This window comes from Nomascus leucogenys, chromosome 18, assembly GCF_006542625.1.
Source record: "Nomascus leucogenys isolate Asia chromosome 18, Asia_NLE_v1, whole genome shotgun sequence".
In the NCBI taxonomy this organism is placed as follows: domain Eukaryota; kingdom Metazoa; phylum Chordata; class Mammalia; order Primates; family Hylobatidae; genus Nomascus; species Nomascus leucogenys.
The window spans coordinates 79,527,021-79,554,055 of NC_044398.1; the positions used below are offsets into that span (position 1 = coordinate 79,527,021).

At 38.1% G+C, this 27,035-nt stretch overlaps 1 protein-coding gene across 8 annotated transcripts in view; it reads left to right on the forward strand.

Moving 5' to 3' along the window:
* RAD17 (RAD17 checkpoint clamp loader component) overlaps positions 1-27,035 on the forward strand; it is a 46,076-nt gene that overhangs the window by 845 nt on the left and 18,196 nt on the right. For 3 of the 8 annotated variants that reach the window (XM_030798564.1, XM_030798561.1, XM_030798562.1), the window contains 15 exons: positions 582-718; positions 997-1,100; positions 1,577-1,597; positions 3,340-3,597; positions 4,138-4,221; positions 11,371-11,527; positions 14,288-14,424; positions 15,534-15,586; positions 15,671-15,796; positions 15,889-15,958; positions 18,500-18,611; positions 21,281-21,463; positions 22,973-23,058; positions 23,168-23,314; positions 26,186-26,335. In XM_030798564.1, the coding sequence (XP_030654424.1) occupies positions 1,059-1,100; positions 1,577-1,597; positions 3,340-3,597; positions 4,138-4,221; positions 11,371-11,527; positions 14,288-14,424; positions 15,534-15,586; positions 15,671-15,796; positions 15,889-15,958; positions 18,500-18,611; positions 21,281-21,463; positions 22,973-23,058; positions 23,168-23,314; positions 26,186-26,335 (1,626 nt within the window). In that variant the 5' untranslated portion in view covers positions 582-718; positions 997-1,058. Of the gene's footprint in view, positions 1-221; positions 719-996; positions 1,101-1,394; positions 1,761-3,339; positions 3,598-4,137; positions 4,222-11,370; positions 11,528-14,287; positions 14,425-15,533; positions 15,587-15,670; positions 15,797-15,888; positions 15,959-18,499; positions 18,612-21,280; positions 21,464-22,972; positions 23,059-23,167; positions 23,315-26,185; positions 26,336-27,035 lie in introns of those variants that run through there. The other 5 variants (XM_030798566.1, XM_030798567.1, XM_030798568.1 and 2 more) reach the window with 4 other exon arrangements.

The following is a 27,035-nucleotide window of genomic DNA, read 5'->3' on the forward strand; positions in this document are numbered from 1 at the left end:
ATTCTCCTGCCTTAACCTCCGGAGTAGCTGGGATTACAGGCGCCCACTACCACGCCCGGCTAATTTTTGCATTTTTAGTAGAGACGGGGTTTCACCATGTTTTGGTCAGGCTGGTCTCAAACTCCTGACCTGAGATGATCCGCCCGCCTCGTCCTCCCACAGTGTTGGGATTACAGGCGTGAGCCACCGCGTCCGGCCCCTGGTCTGCATCTTTTATTTCGAGCTACAAACTATATTTACTCAAATAGGTGTTTTTTTTCCACCTGTATACCATTTGAAACTTCACAGCCTCTAATCGTGAACGATTTGGGGCGGAGGGCTAAACAATGTGTTTTCTAGTGTGTCGGGGTGTTTATAGGCTATGTGTGCCTCCAGACTGTAAAGTAGTCCAGTATACTTTCCAGTGTAGGCCTTAAACTTTTCTTCTGGCTAACTTAAAATCGTTGAATTCACTAGTTTGCATAAACATTTAAGAATTTGAAAACGCGGTTGAAAAACACAGTGTTACCAAGAAATTTTCTAATAACATGTTCAAATGAAAACAAAAATTTTACAGTAAGACTTAAATTCTTCGTCCACAGCAAGTGAATTCATGGTATTTTACTTTTTTGGGAAATATTGGAAATGAAGAACTGCAACTGTAATTCGAAATAAGGAAAACTTTAATTTTCAGTATAAAAATTGCTCAAATAGAATTGCCTGATTTTAATGACAAAAGGTAAGTACGTAGTATGTGTGGTATTTTTCTGTTTTTCTAATACATCATTGAGTTCATGTGAAAAACTCTGTAACACCACAAGTAGATTATTTGATACAGTTATAGTCATTAAAATTATTTTAGAATTTTGATTTCTTGTATCACTTAAATTTACTGTTCTTTTTCACTAATTCTGGAGCCTTTATTGTGTTGTTGATTATATCAGTATACATTTATTACTATAATTCTGCATTTACAGTTTTTCTTCATTTGAGGGCTTCTCTTTTTTTCCCCGCTAGGTGAATTATAGTTTAATGTACTACAAGTCTTAAACTACGGATGGGAACTATTACAGTTTATAATGTCAAAAACTTTTCTTAGACCAAAGGTATCTTCCACAAAGGTATGATACACTAGAATGGCCATGTAATAATTGCCTTAAAATAATTACTAATTTTTATATATATTCTTAATAACTTATTACTGCTATCAAAGTAATAGAGCCCAGTATCTATTGTAATTAATGATTTAAGCAAGTCTGGTAGTAAGTTGTGAAACAAGTGTTCTCTAAAAGCGCAACCTTAATTTTGAAAAAGTGTTTTACAATCCCAGTCAGAAAGGCTGAAAACATTTGAATGAAAGAACATAGAAGAGAGAAATATGAGTGGTAGTTGGTGTTATAGCTTAACCAAAAGCACTACTTCTTAGAAGTAATGTGATTCAGTGTGTCAGTTCTCAGCAAGGTAGGGGTTAAGGTGGGATGGGGGTCAGACAGTTTCATGCATGCAGGGTAGCTGTTTCCCTAAGTAGTGGCTCTAAATTTTCTTTGATGTTAAGTAAGTTACTTAACTTTGCTGTTTATCTTTCTCTTTTTTTCAGTATATGGGAGTCCACATTTATGTAAGAAATGAAACTATAAAATGTATAAATAATTTGCAAATCAGAATTGCTGTCGAAAGTTTTACTATAATGAAAGATATTTTCATACACTCAAAAATATAGAGGAAAGGGGCCAAAATTATAGTACCAGTCACAATCTTTTGATGAGGACGAAATGAATCAGGTAGCTATGACTGGAATTTTTTCCAGTGGTCTTCCTTTTTTAATCCACTGCCGATAATATTCCTAACTCTCTGTCTTAAAAGAAGAGTGAAGTGTGACTTAGCATTCGTATTTATAAGCCCCAAATTGTCTCCCCAAGCCTACTTTCAGCTCCAACTTCTGGTTCGTTTTCTTCAAGAGAGGAACATTGTCTAATAAATAGCACACAACTATGATTGAGTATTCTTGAAGGAAATATATAACTTGGTTTCTTTTTGTTAGCCAGGCAGTAGATTCTACAACCAGATCTGAAGCTATATTTTTCTAGATTTATGCTATTAGAGTGTTAAAAAAATCTAGTAAAAGTTTCTAATTTCTAATTATTTGTAATTATTAGCTAATAATTTCTAATTATTAGCAAAAAAAATTTTTTTTTTTGAGACAGGGTCTCACTCTGTTGCCCATGCTGGAGTGCAGTGGGGTGATCATGGTTCACTGCAACCTTGACCTCCCGGGCTCAAGTGATTCTCCCACCTTAGCCCCCCAAGTAGCTGGGAATACAGGTGTGTGCCACCATGCCTGGCTAATTTTTTATTTTTTGTAGAGCTGAGATCTCCCTGTGTTATGCTAGCTGTTCTCAAACTGCTGGGCTCAGCAGTCCTACTGCCTCTGCCTCTGAATGTGCTGGAATTACAGGTATGAGCCACCACACCCGACCATTCCTAGGCATTTCTGAGTGACAGTTCCCCCTCTGGAAAGCCTGCCTCAATTATAAAAATATTAGTTGCCTCGAACACTGAAGAAAAATATAATCCAGTTGTAATTACAGATTACAACGTTATGATCTTTGGCCTATATCTTCACTAAGTCTTCAAGCTGATACGGATTATTTGGATGTATGAAATGGTTCTTAGTTTGTGAATGTATTAACCTGGCCAAGGCAGATGTGTTATTGCTATTTCTGTTAAAATATTATCATTTGTTTATTTTGTTTTGCTTTTTTTAATAGGTAATTTTAATATGTTTCAATCCTACAGAGAGTTAAAAAAATCATTCTAGTGTTTGTTCTGGGAAGGTTACAATTAATAAAAATAAGTTTGTGTTCTTTACTCCTTTAAGGTCAAGTAGACAAGTATGCACTTGCACTTACTGTAAAGTAGAAAAACAACTATTACAGAGAGAGTTTTATTTAAAAAGAGTTAATTTGTAAGATTTTTAGGCCGGGTATGGTGGCTCATACCTTTAATCCCAGCTCTTTGGGAGGCTGATGTGAGAGGATCACTTGAGCCCAAGAATTGTTTGAGACCAGCCTGGGCAACATGGCAAAAACCCATATCTACAAAAAATACAAAAAAATTAGTTGGGCATGGTGGTGCATGCCTATAGTCCCAGTTACTCAAGAGGCTGAGGCTGGAGGATTGCTTGAGCTGAGATTGTACCACTGCACTCCAGCCTGGGTGACAAAGTGAGACCCTGTCTCAAAAAAAAATTTTTTTAAAGGTTATAAATTTATGAATATGTTGTTTCCAGAGTAGTTCAGTTATTTGGGGGAATAGATGGGAGAAAATGTGATTATATTTACATGATTTCTTTTTTTTCAGGTAACAGACTGGGTTGACCCATCATTTGATGATTTTCTCGAGTGTAGAGGCATCTCTACTATTACTGCCACATCATTAGGTGTGAATAACTCAAGTCACAGAAGAAAAAATGGGCCTTCTACATTAGAAAGTAGCAGATTTCCAGTGAGAAAAAGAGGAAAACTATCTTCCTTAGAACAGATTTATGGTTTAGAAAATTCAAAAGAATATCTGTCTGAAAATGAACCATGGGTGGATAAATATAAACCAGAAACTCAGGTACTGAAAAGCATGCAGACATATCTACATAATTTAATTTCAGGGTGCATAAGGGTGGATGGGAAGCAGAGGGATGTACATTTTCAGATTTTTTACTCATAAGAATCTTTCTAAGTGTTAGAAAAAATTCTGGATTTTTCTATTTTCCAAGGCTCAGATTTTTCTCAATAGTTATTCTAAAGTTGTATGATTAGTTGTCTTAGATTTAATTTAATCCCAACATAGAATTGATCTTTTTAAAAATTTTTGTACTAAATGTAATACTACTCTCTACTGCCTTCTCAAAATGTATTTCTGAATTTTAAAAAATGTTATAACTGCAAACTTGCCAAAATTATCATACAGAGGTATCAACTTAAGAATATAATTTTTCCATAATAGTATAAAAATTCAAGTATAATCAGAAGGATCATTTTATTATATAGACTGTTACCGATTTGCTACTTCTTTTTGTTAATAATGCTTAGGTTCGTATGTGCTGATGTACCAAAAAATCTTCAGTTAAGAAGTTTTGTTTTAAATTTGAAATTTTTGTTGTAGCATGAACTTGCTGTGCATAAAAAGAAAATTGAAGAAGTTGAAACCTGGTTAAAAGCTCAAGTCTTAGAAAGGCAACCAAAACAGGTAACTAAGAAATGTGTTTTTAAATATTTAACATCAAATATTTTTCTGATTTACAGTGTGTTGTTAGAAGTTAAAGTTTTATGATGATTTTGCTCAAAATAAGTCTAGATCTCCTCCAGTAGAAAGCTCCCTAGTGGGGCATGGTGACTCATGCCTGTAATCCTAGCACTTTGGGAGGCCAAGGCGGGAGGATCACTTGAGCCCAGGAGTTCGAGAGCAGCCTGGGCAACATAGGGAGACTGTCTCTACAGCTAATTAGCTGGGCATTGTGGTGCATGCCTCTGGTCTCAGCTACTTGGGAGGCTGAGGTGGGAGGATCGCCTGAGCCCAGGAGGTGGAAGCTGCAGTGAGCTGTGATCACACTAGTACACTCTGGCCTGGGCAACAGAGCAATACCAAAAACCGTAAAAAGCAAAACAAAACAAAAAGTGAAAAAGAAAGCTTCCTGACTTTACTACTTCCAACTTGACTAAAAGACTCAGAGACTTTGAGTTTTTCCCTTTATTTGTAACTTTTTCTTCATGTCTTATTGTTAGCATAAAGAATCAGTAAACCAATTAGGGTACTAGTGTATTTAGCACATCAAATTATCTCAGGCTGAGGAAAGGAGGCAAATTACCTCAGGCTGAGGAAAGCAGGCAAATTACATGTTAGTTTCTCTACTAAATATAGCCAAAAACAGTCATTATTTATTTTAGACCGATATTTTTTGTTTCACTTCCTTACTGCACAATTACCTTGAACCCCCAAGGTAGACTATTCTCTCCTTCCATCAGTCTCGCTTTTTAAATGTTTTTATTTTGAGATTTTTCAAGCATAAAAGAAAATAGAATAATAAAAATATATATACAGAATATACTCATTGTTTGGCCCTTAAGTATTTAAAGTAAATTATAAACATTGTGACATTTCAGTTAGACTTTTAGATACTTCAGTATGTCTCTGTGTTTTCTTAAAAAAATGATTTTCCTAATTAATTATGCATACCATTATTCTCTCTAACAAAATTAACCAGGATGCCCTAATGCTGTCTAATGATCAATTCATATTCACGTTTCTGCATTTGTCCCCAAAATGTCTTTTGTAGCTGATTTGTTTCAAACAGGATGTAATCAAGGATCACGCGTTGCATTTGGTTGTCATATCTCTTAGGCCTTTTTTTTTTCCCTGAATCTAGTAATAGTTTACTAACCCTTTCTTTTTCCAAGGCACTGACTTATGAAGGAGACCAGGCCGGTTGACTTGTAGAAGTCTCACACTGGATTTGTTAGGTTGTTTCCTCCTAATGATGATTAACTTGTTCTTCTGTCCTGCATTTCCTATAACCTGAAATTTTGAATCAAGGGCTTGATTAGACTCAAGTTGAACATTTTTGCAAGAATAAAAGTCATGTTGTGTGTTGTATAGGGCGTCAAACTGGAAAGTATTTGTGGTTCTCCTGCTGTCTTAAGTTTGGTCACTAGATTAAAGAGATGAAAGTCAAAAATCTTCATTGTAGAGTAACTTCCCCTCACAACTGGCACATAATCCATGGGGAGATACTGTAGCAGCATGTGAGTGCCCAGTTCTCCATCAGTCGTCCACCTAAGTGCTGTAGCTTCAATTTTTCAATCCTTGCCTGAATCACTTATTTTATTAGAGTTGCACAATAGTGACTTTCTTATAGTTCTGTTATTTCTACAGTTATTACTGGCATTTTTCTACAAAGAAAAGTTTGCCATCACTAGCTAGGGTTGTTTAGTTACCTTGAAATACATTTCCAACTAGAAAGGCAGGATAAGTTTTGTATCTTTTCCTTTTTTAAAAAATAGACTTTTATTTTTGGAGCAGTTATAGGTTCACAGCCAAATTGGGTAGAAGGTACAGAGATGTCCCACATATGCCCTGCCCCCACACATGCATAGCCTTCTCCCGTTACTAACCTTCCCTCACCAGAGTAGTACATTTGTTAAAACTGATGAACCTACGTTGACACATCACTAACACCCAGAGTCCATTGTTTACATTAGGTCTTTCCTTTAGTTTTCGACCTTGAGATGAAGGAGTTGGTGTTTTAGTTGCTTTGATGGTAACAGATCCTTCTCTTTTTTTCGAGAGAGAGAGTCTCGCTTTGTCGCACAGGCGAGAGTGCAGTGGCATGATCTTGGCTCACTGCAACCTCTGCCTCCTGGGTTCAAGCGATTCTCCTACCTCAGCCTCCCGAGTAGCTGGAATTACAGGCATGCGCCACCACACCCAGCTAATTTTTGTATTTTTAATAGAGACAGGGTTTCACCATGTTGGCCAGGCTGGTCTTGAACTCCTGACCTCAGGTAATCTACCTGCCTCGGCTTCCCTAAGTGCTGGGATTGCAGGTGTGAGTCATCACACCTAGCCAATCCTTCTCTCTTGAACCAGGCTCCTTTCTTTCTGGCCTGTGGATCTAAACCTTTTGGTTTAGGGCTAAGATCATGAATTTAAGATGGATTTTCAGTGTCAGCATTGGTATTCCTCTGATGTTTCATGGAAATCTCATCTCTCGTCTCCGAATACAGATTTTTGGGCAGTCTATCTGACACACCTCTTATATCCAAGCTTTTTCTTATTGATTTGTTTTTGGTCAGCTCAGCTAATAGTTTTTATTTTTCAGTGTCCATTGTGTTTTCTCACTTAACAATACTCTGTCAGTATAAACATTATCATGTCATAAACCTACATTGGTGTTACTATTATTATTCTACCAGTTGGATAAACTTAGGTATATATGTACATATATATATGTGCATATATATATGTACATATATATGCGCATATATATGTACATATATGTGTGCATATATATGTATATAGGTATATGTGTACATATATACGTATATAGATACCTATATACGTATATAGGTATATATATATATATACCTATATACGTATATAGGTATTGGGAAAAGTATTTTCTTTATGGTTTCAAAAGTTTTCCCCCTAAGGGGTTGGACTTTAATCATATACTCTATTCATCTATTTAATTTTTTAGAGACAGGGTCTTGCTAGAGACGATTGCCTAAACTGGATTGCAGAGGTGCTGTCATAGCTCACTACAGCCTTGAACTCCTGGGCTCAAGCAGTCCTCCCACCTCAGCTTCCTGAGTAGCTGAGGACTACAAGCGTGTGCCACCACATCTGGCTAATTTAAAAAAAATTTTTTTTGTAGACATGGGGTCTTATGGTGTTGCGCACGCTGGTCTTGAATTCCTGGCCTCAAGTAGACCTCCCACATTGGCATCCCACAGTGTCAGAATTAATAGGCATGAGCCACACCATGCCTGGCCCAAATCACTTACCCTTTATTTTACAGAAGTTTCAGTGATGTCAGTAATTAGAAAACGTCTTTATTCAAAAAAATTGGTAAGATCTAGATTTATCAATGGGCAAACTAAATTTACTTTTCAAAATTTATTTTAAATATAATATACCAAATATTTGCAGAGTTTAGTTTTTCAGGACAGCTTCTTTCCTTCAAAATTCAGTAAAACTCTGTTACAGTGTAGACAAATGGGATTAACAAAATTCTTCATGTTATAATGTCCTGATAAGAAACTACCTCCTAGTTCTCTTACTGGAAGGGAAACTTGCTATGTGGCTATACCCAGTCTGTCAGAAAACAGGCACTTAAGTATATTATTACATGAGAAAAATGTATAATACCTGTGCATAGGCCTCTTTTTCTTTGTAAAGAAGTGATCTGTCTGGTATTGTAGTTCTCATTATTCAAGGTAGTTATGTTCTGTAAAGTTGCTGAATTAGCAAATACTGAACCATTATTTCTAAGAAAAACACTAAATTAGGTTTTTGCAAACCTCTGGTAATATTTTTGTCAACCCATCAATATATAGCCTTGTTTTATATGTGTTTTTATTTAAAGTTATTTAATGTTCAGTCATGCTTCAATTACTGATGGGGATACATTCTGGGAACAATGTGTCATTAGGTGACTTCATTGTTGTGAGAAGATCATAGAGTGTACTTAGACAAACCTCCACCTAGGCTATATGGTATAGCCTCTTGCTCCTATGCTACAAACTTGTATAGCTTGTTACTGTATTGAATACTGTAGGCAATTATAACACAGTGGGAACTATATGTGTAAATAAACTATATGTGTAAATAAACTGTATGTGTAAATAAACATACCTAAAGCATACCATTAAAAAGTACAGTAAAAAGGCCCCGGCCCTGAGCTTGGTGGCTCAGGCCTATAATCCCAGCACTTTGGGAGGTCGAGGTGGGTGGATTACCTGAGGTCAGGAATTCGACACCAGCCTGGCCAACATGGTGAAACCCCATCTCTACTAAAAATACAAAAATTAGCCAGGCATGGTGATGTGTGCCTGTAGTCCCAGCTATATGAGAGGCACAAGAATCACTTGAAACCGGATGACGGAAGTTGCAGCGAGCTGAAATCGTGCCACTGCACCCCAGCCTGGGCAACAGAACAGAGACTTTGTCTCAAAAAAAAAAAAGTTTGGTAAAAACATGGTTATAAAAGATAAAAAATGCTATTACACATTTATATAGGGAACTTACCATGAATGGAGCCTGGACTGGAAGATGGTTAAGTCAGTGAGTGCGAGTGGTTAGTGACAGTCTGAGGACATTACTGTGCACTATTGTAGACTTTTATAAACATTGTACACTTAGGCTACACTAAACTTAAAAAGTTTTTTATTTAATAAATAACCTTCACTTACTGGAACTTTTTGTAAAGGCCACGTGAAGGACATTATGTAGCATTTTTACTTTATAAACTTTTAGATTCTTTCATAATAACACTTAGCTTAGAACACAAATAAATGGTATGGCTGTACAAAAATATTTTCTGTCTTTATATCTTTATAAACTTTCTTTGTATTAATTTAAAAAAATTTTTTAAGCTTCTTTTAACATTAGAAATGAAGACACAAACACACCTATTAGCCTAGGCCTACACAGGATTAGGATCATTAATAGCACTGTCTTCCATCTCTATATCTCATCCACTGGAAGGTCTTCAGAGGCAACAACACGTAAGGAGCTGTCATCTCTTATGACAACAGTGCCTTCTTCTGCAGTACCTCCTGAAGGACTTGCCTGAGGCTGTTTTATAGTTAACTTTTTTTTTTTTTTTTTGACAGAGTTTCATTCTCGTTGCCCAGGCTGGAGTGCAGTGGCGCGATTTTGGCTCACTGCAACCTCCACCTCCCGGGTTCAAGCGATTTTGTTGCCTCAGCCTCCTGAGTAGCTGGGATTATAGGAATGCACCACCACGCCCGGGTAGTTCTTGTATTTTTAGTAGAGACGGGGTTTCTCCATGTTGGCCAGGCTGGTCTTGAACTCCTGACCTCAGATGATCTGTCCGCTTCGGCCTCCCAAAGTGCTGGGATTATAGGCGTGAGCCACCGTGCCTGGCCAACTTTTTTTTTTTTTTAAGAACAAGTAGATTCTAGTAATAAAGATAGGCACTGTAAATACATAAACCAGTAAGATAGTTGTTTATTATAATTATCAAGCATTATGTATTACACATAATGAGATATACATGTAACACTTTTATACAGCACAGTAGGTGTGTGTACACCAGCATTACCACAAATGTGAGTGATGTTTTGCATTATTGTTACTAGGAATTTTTCAGCTCCATTATAATTTTATGAGACTACTGTTTATATGTGGTTCATCACTGACTGAAAATTGATTATCTGGCACACGACTGTATATTGTTGATCCGTATAATTTGAACTCGTGAACAGCGCTATAAGTCATGCACTGCCCTTTTCAAAAGTGGAGCAGGCTCTCTTTGTCCAAGTACATAGATTCTTATTAAAGGAAAACAAGCAAGAATTATAGCCTACCATTGTATGTAGGAAATCTTTTGATATTTCTGTAGCTTTAACTTTTTTTTTTTTAATCAAATTTACGGTGTGAGGGAATGTTACTGGGATCCGTAACCTCTAGTCTCTCATTAGAGTCCTATCTCTGGTAAATATGTTTCTTTTTTTTCCTTTTTTTTTTTTTTTTTTTGAGACAGGATCTCACTCTAATGTGCAGGATGGAGTGCAGTGGCACAATCTTGGCTCATTGCAGCCTCCACCTCCCAGGCTCAAGTGATTCTTCCACCTCGGCCTCCTGACCAACTGGGACTATAGGCGCACACCACCATGCCCAGCTAATTTTTTGTATTTTTTTGGTAGAGACAGGGTTTTGCCATGTTGACCAGGCTGGTCTCAAACTCCTGGGCTCAAGGAATCTGCCTGCCTCAGCCTCCCAAAATGCTGGGATTATAGGTGTGAGCTGCCGTGCTCTTCCCAAATATGTGTCTTAATATGCATTTCTGAAAGAATCTAATAACCAAACTGGGGTCTTTCCGTAAGAATATTGTATTTGTATAACAGTAAATTATATCATCCAATAAGATGTCTTTATTAAGTATAAATTTTGCTGGGAGTGGTGGCTCACGCCTGTAATCCCAGTGCTTTGGGAGGCCATGGCGGGCAAATCACAAGGTCAGGAGATCGAGACCATCCTGGCTAACATGGTGAAACCCTGTCTCTACTAAAAATACAAAAAAATTAGCCGGGCGTGGTGGCGGGCACCTGTAGTCCCAGCTACTTGGGTGGCTGAGGCAGGAGAATGGCATGAACCCAGGAGGCGGAGCTTGCAGTGAGCCGAGATCACGCCACTGCACTCCAGCCTGGGTGAAAGAGCAAGACTCCGTCTCACAAAAAAAAAAAAGAATAAATTTTATGAGTTCTGGTAACCTCTAAAAATCTTTGTTTCAGACATCACCTCCCTAATTTAGCCAAAGTTTAGTATTTGGCTACTAAATAGTCCTTGGGAGGGACATAATGCAAAAATTGAGAAATTATCAGAAGCGGAATTTAGAGTTGAAGAGTTAAGATTCTCTTATTTCCATATTTGCAGATGTTTTTGTATGGAAAAGGGAGGAAAAAGGCAATTTAAAAAAAAGAAAAAAGAAAGCTGGTTTATTCCAGCAAGCATTATTATGAAATTTAATGTGCTTATATGAGACATTCAGCAAATATTTATAGAAATAAATAATATTTAGAATGAAAAGTCAGAAATAATATTCTAGCATTCCAATGATTTTGGTTTTTAATTGATATTTGTATTTGATTTTAGGGTGGATCTATTTTATTAATAACAGGTCCTCCTGGATGTGGAAAGACAACGACCATAAAAATACTATCAAAGGAGTATGGTATTCAAGTACAAGAGTGGATTAATCCAGTTTTACCAGACTTCCAAAAAGATGATTTCAAGGGGATGTTTAATACTGGTAAGATTTGCTGTGAAGGTAGTGGAAGTAGTGGGGAAAACCTGTGCTTAAGGGAGCTTTCAGATAAAGTTCTATGAGTGCATTTTTTCCCATACATCTCGCTTTCAGAGGGATGGAATTTCACAGACCAGGTGTGATGGCTGTCACATGGGAGGCTGAGGCAGGAGGATTGCTTCAGGCCAGGAATTAAAGACCAGGCTGGGCAACATACAAAGACCCTTTCAACATACAAAGACCCTGTCTACAAAAATAAAAAAATTAGCTAGGTATAGTGTTGTGCACCTATAGTTCTAACTACTCAAGGGGTGAGGTGTGAGGATCACTTGAGCCCATGAGTTCAAGGTTGCAGTGAGCTATAGTGGTGCCATTGTGCTCCAGCCTGGGCAACAGAATGAGACACTGTCTCAAAAAATAAATAAATAAAAGTTATTTCAGGAGAAGGAAAGAAAGCATGTCTCCAATGGAAGAGAATGGAACTTTTTGAAGATTAAGTCTTAACTGTTTTGTTAACATATTCTTCTGTTTGCATTATTTATCTACTTTTTTTCTAAGATCTGGCTAGGAGGTTAGACAATATTAACTAAGATATTTTATTTGTTAAATCAAGCCTTAAGATGTGTTAAAAAGAACTTGCCCCCCAACAAGATAGCTTAGATCAGTAAGTACCTGTTAGAACAATATCAAATGAAAGCAAAAGGCAAAGATGTCTTTGGAATTTGGAAGGAGGCCTTAAGATAACGATTTAAAAATTGATAATAGTAACAATTTTATTTATTTATTTTTATTTTTTTTGAGACAGAGTCTCACTCTGTCGCCCAGGCTGGAGGAGTGCAACCTCTGCCTCCCAGACTCAAGCTATTCTTATGCCTCAGCCTCCTGAGTAGCTGGGATTAGAGGCATGTGCCACCGCACCCAGCTAGTTTTTGTATTTTTAGTAGAGATGGGGTTTTGCCATGTTAGCCAGGCTGGTCTCAAACTCCTGGCCTCAAGCGATCCACCTGCCTCTGCCTCCCAAAGTGCTGGGATTACAGGCGTGAGCTACCATGCGTGGCAATAATACCAATTTAAAGATGTAATACATTATAAGTTCAGCATATGCTTATGTACCTTAGCACTTCATTTTTATCTTTCATAGTTTCCCATATTGCAACTCTAGGTGGTGAAACTAGGGATAGCCAAATCTCCTAGGCCATTTTGAAGGGAAAAGTGTTCTGTAGAAGGATAATTTTATTTTAATGTGGAGTGTTCCTCAAAATCCCTTCTCTGGACTCTTCTTTAATGCACTCCCTTGTGCTACTAGTATCCCATCCTGCTGGGGCTTTTACTGTTTTCTTTATTATTATTATTACTATTACTATTTTTTTTTTTGAGACGGAGTCTTGCTCTGTCGCCCAGGGTAGAGTGCAGTGGTTTGTCTCACTGCAAGCTCCGCCTCCTGGGTTCAAGCAATTCTCCTGACTCAGCCTCCCAAGTAGCTGAGATTACAGGCGCCCACCACCATGCCCGGCTTATTTTTGTATTTTTTAGTAGAGATGGGGTTTCACCATGTTGGTTAGGTTGTTTTCGAACCCCTGACCTCAGGTGATCCAACCACCTCGGCCTCCAAAAGTGCTGGGATTACAGGCGTGAGCCACCACACCCAGCCCATTATTATTATTTTTTTTTTAAGAGACAGAGTCTCACTATGGTGTCTAGAATGAACTTCTTAAGCGTTTAAGGGATTCTCATGACCCAACCTCTGGAGTAGCTGGGACTACAGACGTGTGTTCCTGCATCTGGCTTTTACTGCTTTCTAAATAGTAGCATTACTTTTGACAGTCTGATAAGCTTTAACGTAAACAGTCTTCAATATGAAACATGTCTTCAGAGAGCTTCCCTCATTCTCAAGTTCACTAATCAGTTATTCTGTTTTTGTTGTTAAACCTTTATCACTCCAGCCTGACCAACATGGAGAAACCCCGTCTCTACTAAAAATTCAATAATTAGCCAGGCGTGGTGGTGCGTTCCTGTAATCCCAGCTACTCAGGAGGCTGAGGCAGCAGAATCACTTGAACCTGGGAGGTGGAGGTTGCAGTGAGCCAAGATTGTGCCACTGCACTCCAGCCTGGGCGACAGAGCGAGATTCCATCTCAAAACAAACAAACCAAACCCTTATCACTGAAGGTAATTCATTTATAGGCTTGAACTCATTTAGAGATTCTTCATTGGGTAGGCCACAGTCATAAATATTTTTACCAATTATATGAATGTTATACTGACAGCTGTGTTCTTAGGTCAGTTAACTCAGGGTCGCACTCTGTCACCCAGGCTGGAGTGCAGTGACACAATCTTGGCTCACTGCAACCTCCGCCTCCTGGGCTCAAGCTATTACCCGCCCAGCCCCAACCCCCACCTCAGCCCTGCAAGTAGCCAGAACTACAGGCACAAGCCTCCACACCTGGCTAATTTTTGTATTTTTTTGTAGAGACCAGGTTTCACCATGTTGCCCAGGCTGCTCTTGAATTCCTGAGGTTAAACGACCCACCCACCTCGGCCTCCCAAAGTGCTGGGATTACAGGCGTGAGCCACTGCGCCTGGCTACATGTTGACTCTTGTCTTTTGAAAGGAATATCCTATTTTAAATTTAAATGATTTTTCCTAATTAGGAAACAGTCAACAGTATTGTGAGATGCATCAAGTATGTGTGTGTGTACATACAGATGTATAATATTAATGTATATAATTTGTTGAAAATAAAAGTGGTTATGTGTTTCCTTTCAGAATCAAGCTTCCATATGTTTCCCTATCAGTCTCAGATAGCAGTTTTCAAAGAGTTTCTACTAAGAGCGACAAAGTATAACAAGTTACAAATGCTTGGAGATGATCTGAGAACTGATAAGAAGATAATTCTGGTTGAAGTAAGGACAACTTTTAAAATCTTTTTCTTTTGAAACGGAGTCTTGCTGTGTCACTGTCACCCAGGCTGGAGTGCAGTGGCGCGATCTCAGCTCACCACAAGCTCCACCTCCCAGGTTCGCGCCATTCTTCCTCCTCAGCCTCCCGAGTAGCTGGGACTACAGGCGCCCGCCACCACACCTGGCTAATTTTTTGTATTTTTTAGTAGAGACCGGGTTTCACCGAGTTAGCCAGGATGGTCTCGATCTCCTGACCTCATGATATGCCCGCCATGGCCTCCCAAAGTGCTGGGATTACAGGCGTGAGCCACCATGCCTGGTCTAAAGTCTTTTTTTGTTTTTTTTTTTGAGACAGAGTCTCACTTTAACCCCTAGGCTGGAGTGCAGTGGTGCAGTCTTGGCTCACTGCAACCTCTGCCTTGTGGGTTGAAACAATTCTCATGCCTCAGCCTCCCCCGAGTAGTAGGGATTATAGGAACCTGCCACCATGCCGGCCTAATTTTTATATATTTAGTAGAGATGGAGTTTTGCCACGTTGGCCAGGCTGGTCTGGAACTCCTGACCTCAAGGTAATCTGCCTGCCTTGGCCTCCCGAGTGCCGGGATTACACATGTGAGCCACCACACCCAGCCAACTTTTAAAATCTTGCTGCAGTTATTGACTAAACAATTGTGAGATATATCTTACCTGATAACGTTAATTGTCTCTATAGTAGTGATATTGGTAAAATACAACACAAAGGCTTTGTAATAGTAGAAACCTAAAGTCTCTTTTAGTAAACTTGAATGGAATAGCTGTAGGATAAGGAATGTTATAAATTTTAATGGTTTAAGTATAGAAAAACAAAAGAGAAATTTGGAAAATTGCTTCCTAGTGAAAATACTGTAACTGGAAAGCAACCCTAAGAAATTTTGTCTAAAAATTGGGATCCCCATTGATGTATATTACTGTTTGGGATATCATCTATTTCATGTTTCCTTTCACTTCTATGAAAGTTCTGTTTAAAATACATTGAATAAATATATTTTTGCGTATCTCAATAAATATAAATTTGAAAAATAAATTTGCAATGGAATAAATCTATACTATTATTTATTTTTTATTTTCAATAGGATTTACCTAACCAGTTTTATCGGGATTCTCATACTTTACATGAAGTTCTAAGGTAGGTTTCAGTGAAGTATTCTAAAACTCCAAATTAAATGAGAAGTGGCTTAAATTTCAACATTGCTGTATTTTGTTATTTTAGGAAGTATGTGAGGATTGGTCGATGTCCTCTTATATTTATAATCTCGGACAGTCTCAGTGGAGATAATAATCAAAGGTTATTGTTTCCCAAAGAAATTCAGGAAGAGTGTTCTATCTCAAATATTAGGTAAGAAAGAAATTTCTGCTTATAAAGGTCTCATACATGTTATATTTTTAAATTAATCATTTAACTGCTATCTTTCTTTATAAAACTTTTAGTTTCAACCCTGTGGCACCAACAATTATGATGAAATTTCTTAATCGAATAGTGACTATAGAAGCTAACAAGGTAAGTCTCTGATAATTAAACCTTACTGATAATTATAGAAAGCCTAGCTTAAATAATATTATGTAAACTGAAGGAGTATTATTTTAATTTTTTAGAATTAAAACATTTTATTATACTCATAAGGCATGTCATTTTAGCAAATGTAGGAAATACTGATTTTAAAAATCTTTAACATTTTTCTACTATTAAACTTCCACTTTCACATTGAGGTAAATTTTTCCTTTGCTTGGTTTACTGTTCTAAATTGTGTCTATCAGCAAGAAAATGTTTTCTGGCATGTAGGTGTGGTAGTTATCAACAATTCAACTCTTCCTGTTGTCCTGTTGTCACTTTTTTATTTTCACATTTTTTTTAATTGTGGTGAAAAACATGTATCATAAAGTTTGTCATCAACCATTTTCAAAGAAACACTTCAGTATTGTAAAGGCTATTTACATTCATATACAGCTGTTGTCACTTTTTTTTTTTGGAGACAGGGTCTCACTCTTTTGCTCAGACTGGACTACAGTGGCATAATCATGGCTCACTGCAGCCTTGACCTCGGGCTCAAGTGTTCCTCCCACCTCAGCCTCCCAAGCAGCTGGGACTACAGGCTGGTACCACCATGCCTGGCTAATTTTTTAATTTTTTTTAGAGACAGGGTCTCCCTGTATTGCCCAGGCTGGTCTTGAATTCCTGGCTCAAGTGATCCTCCCTCCTCGGCCTCTGAAAGTGCTGAGATTTCAGGCATGAGCCTCTGTGCCCAGCTTCTTTTCACTTTTAGTACGTCATTTTTTCTATATTTCAAATCAAGATGATGTTAAAAACTGATGGACCTTCTGCTCCCAGCGTCATGTTTTTAGGGAATCTTGTTGGTATAAATCAACCAAATCTTGCATGAAACATAATTTTTGTTGCACTGCTAGGACCACAGGAACTGAGGGAAATCTCCAAGGGAGAGGTTGTTTTGAGGATTAAACACGTTAGTGTAGAGCACCTAACAATAAATAACAGATATTAATAGTGAAAAATGAGAAACAAACTGAGTCCAATAATATAGGAAGCAATTACTGTGATGAATTATTATGCCATTAGTGTTTTGAAAATATTTAATGGGTCAGGTGCAGTGGCTCACGCCTGTAATCCTAGCACTTTGGGAGGCCGAGGCAGGTGTATCACCTGAGGTCAAGAGTTCATGACCAGCCTGACCAACAGGCGAAACCCCATCTCTAATAAAAATACAAAAATTAGCCGGGTGTGGTGGCAGGCACCTATAATCCCAGCTACTCAGGAAGCTGAGGCAGGAGAATAGCTTGAACCCAGGGGGTGGAGGTTGCAGGGAGCCGAGGTTGTGCTACTTCACTCCAGCCTGGGCAACAAGAGCGAAACTCTGTATCCCAAAAAAAAAAAAAAAAAATTACCTGGGCATGGTGGTGTGCTCCTGTAGTCCCAGCTACTCAGAAGCCTAAGACAGGATGATCACTGGAGCCTAGGACTTTGAGGCTGCAGTGATCTAGATGACATGACTGTAGTCTGTCATGGACAGAGCTAGACCCTGTCTCTAAAAAAACATCTACATTCTCTACTATAAGCATGAGAACTGCAAATTGAGCCATGGTGCATGCCTGTAGTCCCAGCTACAAAGGCTGACAATAGTGGGAGGATTGGTTGAGCCTGGGAGCTCAAGACCAGCCCAGGTGTGATATAGTAAGACCTTGTGTCAAAACAAAAATTTTTTTTTAGTGAATTGATTGGTTCAAGTGACTCTGGTTTAAAAAAGAAGAAATAATTGGTGTAATTGTGGCTTTTTCATCCTCACCAGACTGTATAATGTGTTGAAAACCCTAGTAAAGGAATTTTCATGTAAATTTCATAAATTTGTTAGATTATTTTGTGTATATTTAATTTTATCACATTCTGTTGCATTTTGAGGGTTTTTTTGTGTGTACACATATATGTTGTGTTATATCTGTGTGTACGTAGTGAGAAAGAGTAAAAACTTCAAAATACAACCTGGTCAAAGTGAAAAAGTAAAATAATACAGTATTTAATATTTCCTGAAAGTATACCTTAAACTGTAAGAAGTCATTGAAGCTTGTACCATTCATAGACCAGTGTTTAGCATGAAGGCTTTTTAGTTTTTTATTATTATTTTAAGGTAATTTTTTTTTTCTTGCTCTATTGCCCAGGCTGGAGTGCAGTGGCAAGATCATAGCTCACTGCAGCCTTCATCTCCAGGTCTCAAGTGATCCTGCCATTTCAGCCTCCCAAGTAGCAGGGACTACAGGCACATGCCACCATGCCCGCTAATTGTTTTGATTTTTTGTAGAGATAAGGTCTTACTACCTTGCCTAGGCTGGTCTCAGACTCCTCAGCTCAAGTGATCCTCCTGCCTCAGCCTCGCAAATTGCTGAGATTATAGGAATGTGCCACCGTGCCCTTTTTAGTATTTAAATTTAAAAGAATCTAATTTACTTTAATTAAGTTTAGAAAATAGGTTGGGGTTTTTTGTTGTTATTTTTAAGAAAATACTTGTTTTAAAATTTAATTTTCTTATTTTAGAATGGAGGAAAAATTACTGTCCCTGACAAAACTTCTCTAGAGTTGCTCTGTCAAGGATGTTCTGGTGATATCAGAAGTGCAATAAACAGCCTCCAGTTTTCTTCTTCAAAAGGTAACTATGGAAGATACAGTCATGTGGCATTATATAGGTGACTGACTTAATTGATTCAATGAAATCAAACATTTTAACTTACATTTGGTCTATACCTATTTATCCTTCTTTATTATTGAGACAGTGGCTTAATTAAATGTATACACATGCATACATACCCTTCTATGAATATGTCGTAGTATATATCCTTGTTTCTGTTTGAGATAGTTTACCTTTCAAAGTTAATTTAGAACGAGATTTCCTGGATAAAAATTCTGCCTCTGCCACTTACCAGTTATATAGGCGTATGCAAGTGACTCTTATCTTTCTGTGCCTCTGTTTTCTCACCTTTTATGTGAGCACTTACCTCTTAGGGTTCTATGAAGAATATGTGAGGTGATACTTATAGAGTGCTTCTTACAGTGCTTGATTCATGTTAAGTGTTCAATAAATGGCCAGCCATTAATCAGTTTAATAATACTGTGCTGTTGTAGGTTTACTTTTGAAATTATTATTACTTAATTTTGAAACGGAGTCTCGCTCTGCCGCCCAGGCTGGAGTGTGGCATGATCTCAGCTCACTGCAAGCTCCGCCTCGCGGGTTCATGCCATTCTCCTGCCTCAGTCTCCTGAGTAGCTGGGACTACAGGCAGCTGCCACCACGCTCAGCTAATTTTTTTGTATTTGTAATTGAGACAGAGTTTCACCGTCTTAGCCAGGATGGTTGCGATCTCCTGACCTCGTGATCCGCCCGCCTCGGCCTCCCAAAGTGCTGGGATTACAGGCGTGAGCCACTGCCTCTGGCCTGAAATTATTTTTATAATAATTTATGAGATATGTTTAATAAATTTATTTCCTGTTAATATTAAAAAGTATACATTTATGAGATTATGTTTAAATTTACTGTTAATGTGTAGAAAGATGTTAAAAGATAGTTTCACTAATGACAGTGAGTTACATTTTTACTGTAATGATCATAGTTTACTGCATAGTCCTCCTTCAGAAGGCATTTAGCAGACTACTTAATGCTTAACATTGACAATTGACATCAAAGAGTGGGCCAGGAACTACGTTAGCAATTATGTTTTTTTCATTTAATTCTCATATCAACCTGATGAGATAGACAGTACTTTGATTCAAATCCAGATCCTGTGCTCTTTCTGCTGTTCGAGGTAGCTTTTAAGCCATGCACTCTTGAGTTCTAAATAGCAGACTTAAAAATGAAACTTGGGGCAGGCATGGTGACTCATGCCTGAAGCCAACAAGGTGGGTGAATCACTTGAGCCTAGGAGTTTGAAACCAGCCTGGGCAACATAGCAAGACCTTGTCTCTACAAAAAAATTAAGGAAAAAAAATAAAAACCCAAGAAATTTGATCACATGCATATTCATAAATTGGATACTCTCAACATCAATAGAGAGGTTGTTAAACATAGATTGCAGAACCAGACTGCCTGGTTATTCACTCACTGATGACCTTGAGCCAATGACTTCACCTCTTTGTATCTCATTTCATTAACTGTCTAATAATAATTGGTCAGGTGCAGTGGCTCTCGCCTGTTATCCCAACATTATAGGAGACTGAGGTGGAAGAAAGCTTCAACCTCAAGAGTCTGATACCAGCCTGGGCAATATAGCGAGGCCTCATCTCTAATTAAAAATATATATATATAGCCAGTATGGTGGTGCGTGTAGTCCCAGTTACTTGAGAGGCTGAAGTGGGAGGATTACTTGAGCCTGGAGGTTGAGGCTTCAGTGAGCTATGATTGTGCCACTGTACTCCAGCCTGGGTGATAGAGCTGGACCCTGTGTCAAAAAAAAAAAAAAAAGGCCAGGCATGGTGGCTCATGCCTGTAATCCCAGCACTTGGGGAGGCCAATTAGTGTGGTTGGGAGGTCGTGACCAGCCTGGCCAACATGGTGAAACCCCATCTCTGCTAAAAATACAAAAATTTAGCCGGGCATACGCCTGTAATCCTAGCTGCTCAGGAGGCTGAGGCAGGAGAATCACTTGAACCCAGGAGGCAGATGTTGTGGTGAGCCGAGATCACACCACTGCACTCCAGCCTGGGCAACAGAGTGAGACTCCATCTTAAAAAAAAAAAAAAAAAATTCTCCCTTCACAGGATTGTTATGAAGATTAAATTCATATGTATCACATGCCAAGAACAGTACCTTGCACATAACACGATGAGAAACCAAGGCGATGTGACTGTACAGGTTGAATATCCTTTATTTGCAATTTTTGGGAATAGAAAGATTGCAGATTTTTTTAGATTTTGGAATATTTGCATTATACGAATTGAAAATCCCTCATCTGAAAATCTGAAGTACAAAGTGCTCCAATGAGCATTTCCTTTGAGCATCATATTGGCACTGCAAGTTTCATATTTTGGAGCATTTTGGAGTTTGAATTTTTGGATCAGGAATGTCAACCTATATTAGAGATTGTGCTATTGTGCATGTGAAAGTTTGAAATCTGCATTATGAAATAACTTTCAGATAATACTTTATTCCATTTTAATGTTAGTAACCCAAAGAGGATTCTGACTCAGTTAATGTCATTTATAATTTTTGTTTATTAGGAAAACATATTTTAATTAGAATATTTAGTGTAACTATATCTGAAGTGTTCTTAGTTTTAATTTTCATATTTTAATTTAAATATTGTCACTTGGATGTATATTATTCAGGAGAAAACAACTTATGGCCAAGGAAAAAAGGAATGTCTTTAAAATCGGATGCTGTGCTGTCAAAATCAAAACGAAGAAAAAAACCTGATAGGGTTTTTGAAAATCAAGAGGTCCAAGCTATTGGTGGCAAAGATGTTTCTCTGTTTCTCTTCAGAGCTTTGGGGAAAATTCTATATTGTAAAAGTAAGAAATTTTTACATTTTTAAAATCTGTTGGATATCACATAGTCTTAAAATGGAAATAAAATGTCACTTTTAAAAAAATGTCACATATTTTGGTTCTGCTCTACGAGTTAGCGCTAGGTCAGATACTGTTTGCCTAGGCCTAAGACATAGTAGGAAATCAGAATATTTTCTGACCATAAGCAGGATTAAAAGTAAAAACATGCTATTGCAGGCCATATCCATGTGTGTACATCTTGAAAATTATAGTTTGCTGAAGGTAAGAGAGCAGATCATCTAGACTTTTAGTGGCAAGTGTTGGTAGCCTAAAGCCCTCTTAACACTGGCCTCCAGCCAACGAGCCTTAGACAGATTACCAAGTAGTTTAAGGTTTCTTTCAATCCTCTTGTATTTCTAATTTACAAGCTTTCTGTCTCCCCAACCAGAGATGTTTATTGCCTTTTCTGTCTTTTTTTGATGACGCTCCCCCTCAGTTCTTTCACTCCCTATTGCCCATTTTAGTGTCCCAAATAGTCCCTCCTTTTGATAGCAAATGCCTGTTTTCCCTCCTTTTGATAGCAAATGCCTGTTTCCCAAATAGTCCCTCCTTTTGATAGCAAATGCCTGTTTTCTTTCCTTTTCCTAAAGGAAAGAAACTGGGATTTCTAAATGGAAACCTTCATACCATCTGTGAAAAATGGGCATCACTTAGGTGGCAGTGAGGACACTCCTCTGTCACTGGATCCTCTTACTTTGAACCTAAGTGACTATTCCCACCTGATTCTTTTCTTTCTCTCCTTTCTTTTTTTTTTTTTTTTTTTTTTTGAGACGGAGTCTCGCTCTGTCGCCCAGGCTGGAGTGCAGTGGTGCAATCTCGGCTCACTGCAAGCTCCACCTCCCGGGTTCACGCCATTCTCCTGCCTTAGCCTCTCCGAGTAGCTGGGACTAGAGGCGCCCGTCACCACGCCCGGCTAATCTTTTGTATCTTTTAGTAGAGATGGGGTTTCACCGTGGTCTCGATCTCCTGACCTCGTGATCCACCCGCCTCGGCCTCCCAAAGTGCTGAGATTACAAGCGTGAGCCACCGCACCCGGCCTCTCTCCTTTCTTTTCCTCCCCAACATACGTTTATTGTCTCTTGCATTAGTGAATGGAATTCGTATTCTTTCGTGTAGAGAGCAACATCTTCCTACATGGTAAATAAAAGAGTAAAGACCACTGTACTGAGATGAGAAACCAAGGGAAGAAAGCAACCCAAAGCTGAAAAAGGTGAAATGGGAGTGCATTAGGAAATCGAATATTTTAAGTCTAGAGAAGCCATAATCTAAGCATCAGAATTGTTAATTTAGTTCTTGCTAATATGAAAAAAATAGATGCTTGCTTCCAGTTGTTTTTTATTTATTTATTATTTTTTAACAGTTTGCTTACTATGTTGGTATTATATGTCTAAAATTTTCAAACTCTTCAAATGAGAGGTGCTATATAATTATAAAGAAGGTATTATCTTTAATAATTCCAGAAATTTTTTATAGGAGCATCTTTAACAGAATTAGACTCACCTCGGTTGCCCTCTCATTTATCAGAATATGAACGGGATACATTACTTGTTGAACCTGAGGTAAGTTATTTAATGACAGTACAGGTTACAAAGGATATATTATTTGTGTGCATATATATTTGACCATTGCATTTTTACCAAATTTATGTACATATGCTTCTTTTTATAGGAGGTAGTAGAAATGTCACACATGCCTGGAGACTTATTTAATTTATATCTTCACCAAAACTACATAGATTTCTTCATGGAAATTGATGATATTGTGAGAGCCAGTGAATTTCTAAGTTTTGCAGATATCCTCAGTGGTGACTGGAATGTAAGACCATTTGACTTAAAATGTTTATGTTTATAGTATTTCCTTAGAATTAAGAAAAGAAAGTTTACTTTTATCCCTAATTGTCTGACATTATTTTATGTGACTCTTCTTCATAACTATGCTAAAGTTAATGTGACCAACTCAGTGTTTATAATGAAGCTTCAGTAGCAAATCTGATTTTTCTGCTGATAATATAGCACCAATTGTTTCTAAAGTTATTTTCTTTTTTTTTTTTTTTTTCTGTGTGTGTATAGAGACAGGATCTCACTATGTTGCTCAGGCTGGTCTCAAATTCCTGGACTCAGACAGTCCTCTCACCCGAGCCTCCGAAAGTGCTGGGATTACAAGTGTGAGCCACCACTCCTGTCTCTAAATTTTCTGGTTTTGTGTTATGGTGGTTTTTTTTTGAGAAGAGGCTGTATCCACAGCTATGTTACCCAGTCTGGTCTTGAACTACTGGGCTTAGAGGATCCTCTCCTCTCTGCCTTCGAAGTAGCTAGAAATACAGGCACACACCACCATGCCCAGCTTATTTTCTTTTTTTTTTTTCGAGACAGTATCTTACTTTTTTGCCCACACTGGAGTCCATTGGTACAAACACGGCTCACTGTAACCTTGACCTTCTGGGCTCAAGCGATCCTCCAACCTCAGGCACTCCCCCGTCGAGTAGCTGGGACTACAGGCAAGCACCACTATCCTTAGCTAATTTTTTTTCCTTTGTTTTTAGAGACAGGGTTTCACCATGTTACCCATGCTGGTCTCGAACTCCTGAGCTCAAGCGATCTGCCTGCCCTGGCCTCTCAAAGTGCTGGGATTACAGGAGTGAGCCACCATGCCCAGCCCCAGCTTATTTTCTGATTTTAAAATTAATACATACTCAAAATATGACAACCATTAAGAAGTAGATACAAGAGAAAGAACTGTACATGTTGCTATACTTTCTGCTAGTTTTTAAAATTTTCTTTTACATATTTGAAACTATTTACCATAAAATTTGTATTTTGTTCTTAACATCTTAACACTGCCCTTACCAGTACAACAGCCACCAACCACATGTAGCTGTTTGCATTTAAATTTAATTAAAAATTCAGTTCCTTAGTCATACTAGCCACATCTCCAGTACTTGATAACTGCATGTGGCTGATGGCCACTTTATTGAACAGCCCAGATACAAAACATTTCCATCATTGCAGGACGTTCTGTTGGACAACACTGTTTTGATATGTTAATATTTCTGTGTGTTATAAATGTTAAAATAAGGCCAGGCTCAGCGGGTCACACCTGTAAACCCAGCACATAAGGAGGCCGAGGCAGGTGGATCACTTTAGCTCATGAGTGCGAGACCAGCTGGGGCAACGTTATGAAACCGCATCTCTACAAAAAATACCAAGAAAATTGCTTGGGTGTAGTGGTCCCAGCTACTCAGGAGGCTGAGGTGGGAGGGTGGCTTGAGCCTGGGAGGCAGAGGTTGCAGTGAGCTGAGATCACACCACTGCACTCCAGCCTGGGCAATAGAGCCAGACCTTGTCTCAAAAAATTAAAAAATTGAAATAGCAGTAATAAGTAAAATTAGGAAAGACACAGAAAAACCATTTATGATACAGAACTTCATTACTCAGCAGTTGAATTTGCTTAACTTTTAAAATAATTGTTTCTTATTTTGAAATTTTCCAACCTATAAATAAATTAAAAGGATAGTACAATGAGCCAGGAGCGGTGGTTCCTGCCAGTAATTCCGCACTTTGGGAGTCCAAGGCAGGAAGATCACTTGAGGCCAGAAGTTTGAGAACAGCCTGGGAAACACAGTGAGACCCCATCTCTAGAAGAGATTTTAAAAATTAGCTAGGTATGGTGGCATGCACCTGTAGTCCTAGCTACTTGGGAGGCTGCGGTGGGAGAATCACTTGAGCCCAGGAGTTTGAGGTTATAGTGAGCTGTGATCGTGCCACCACACTCCAGGCTGGGCAACAGACTGAGACGCTGTTTTAAATAATAATACAAAACAACGAAAAGAGTATAATTGACTTGTTTGTGACACCAAGGATAAATGCTTGAGGTAATGGATACCCCATTTACCTTGAGGTAATTATTACACATTGTATGCCGGTATCAAAATCACTCCTGTAATTCATAAATATATATAGCTACTAGGTACCCACACAAATTAAAAATCTGAAGAAAAAAATGATAGTACAATGAATAGCTGCATATCCTTAACTTTTGTTTGGCAGTTTGCATATTTTGCCACTTTTTCTTAATCTCTATATATATTTACATATTTGTTTCTCGCTGAATAATTGGAAAGTATTAGTAATTGTGAACATCGTGACACTTAAGCAGCATAAGGACATTGTTCTATTACAACTACCATAGCATTATCATACCCCATTGAAACTAAAATATAACTAGTTAATATAACTGGCCTCCCAAAGTGCTGGGATTACAGGCGTGAGCCACTGTGCCCAGCTGCATAGTCATATTTTAGTTTCAATTATATTGTAGTTATATTAGCTAATTAGTTACATAAACTAATTAGTTATATAATTAAGTTAACTTTCCAGAGAAACTTGACACTAATCTAGCAATATATTGTCCCTATTCAGATTTCCTCATTTGCCTCAAAAATGTATTCAAAGTTGTTTCCCCCACCCCTGTCCAAGATCCAGTCAGGGTTTACACATTTAATTTGATGGATATGTCCCAGTGGAATTTGCTTTAGATAAGTTTATAATGCTGTTATTTATAGGGCTGTAGTGATGTTGAAGAAAGTGAACACATAGAAAATATGGTTAGTATTTTTGTATTTATCAGGAATATCAGTAATGCTGTTTTATAAATCTCTTTTTTTTCACATCTTGTCTCATTTGTTAGACACGCTCTTTACTCAGGGAATATAGCACATCTATAGCTACGAGAGGTGTGATGCATTCCAACAAAGCCCGAGGATATGCTCATTGCCAAGGAGGAGGATCAAGTTTTCGACCCTTGCACAAACCTCAGTGGTTTCTAATAAATAAAAAGGTAAAAAAAAAAAAGAATTCTGTACTTTCAATATGTGAACTTTATGGTGCGTGAATTATAACTCAAAGCAGTTATTTTCTTTAAAACATAACAAAGGAAAAAATATTTCATTTTTAATAGTTGCTAAGGTCCACAATTAGATTCTGAGTTTTTATAAAACATAAAAAGGTGACTCTTAAATGCTTATACAATTTTTTAAGGGAAAAAAAACCATCAAAATTTGAAAACATTAGTTCAGTTTTATTGAAATCAAAGCATAGTTACATTTTATTTTATTTTTTATTTTTTTATTTTTTGAGACGGAGTTTTGCTCTTTTTGCCCAGGCTGGAGTGCAATGGTATGATCTCGGCTCACTGCAACCTCCGCCTCCCAGGTTCAAGCAGTTCTCCTGCCTCAGCCTCCCAGGTAGCTGGGATTACAGGCGCCAGCCACCACGCCTGGCTAATTTTTTGTATTTTTAGTAGAGACAGGGTTTCACCATGTTGGCCAGGATGGTCTCGATCTCTTGACCTCATGATCCTCTCGCCTCGGCCTCAAAGTGCTGGGATTACAAACGTGAGACACCATGCCCGGCCGTATTTTATTTATTTATTTATTTTTTATTGAGACAGAGTCATTCTGTTGCCTAGGCTGCAGTGCAGTGGTGCCATCTCGGCTCACTGCAACCTCCACCTCCTAGGTTCAAGCAATTCTCCCACC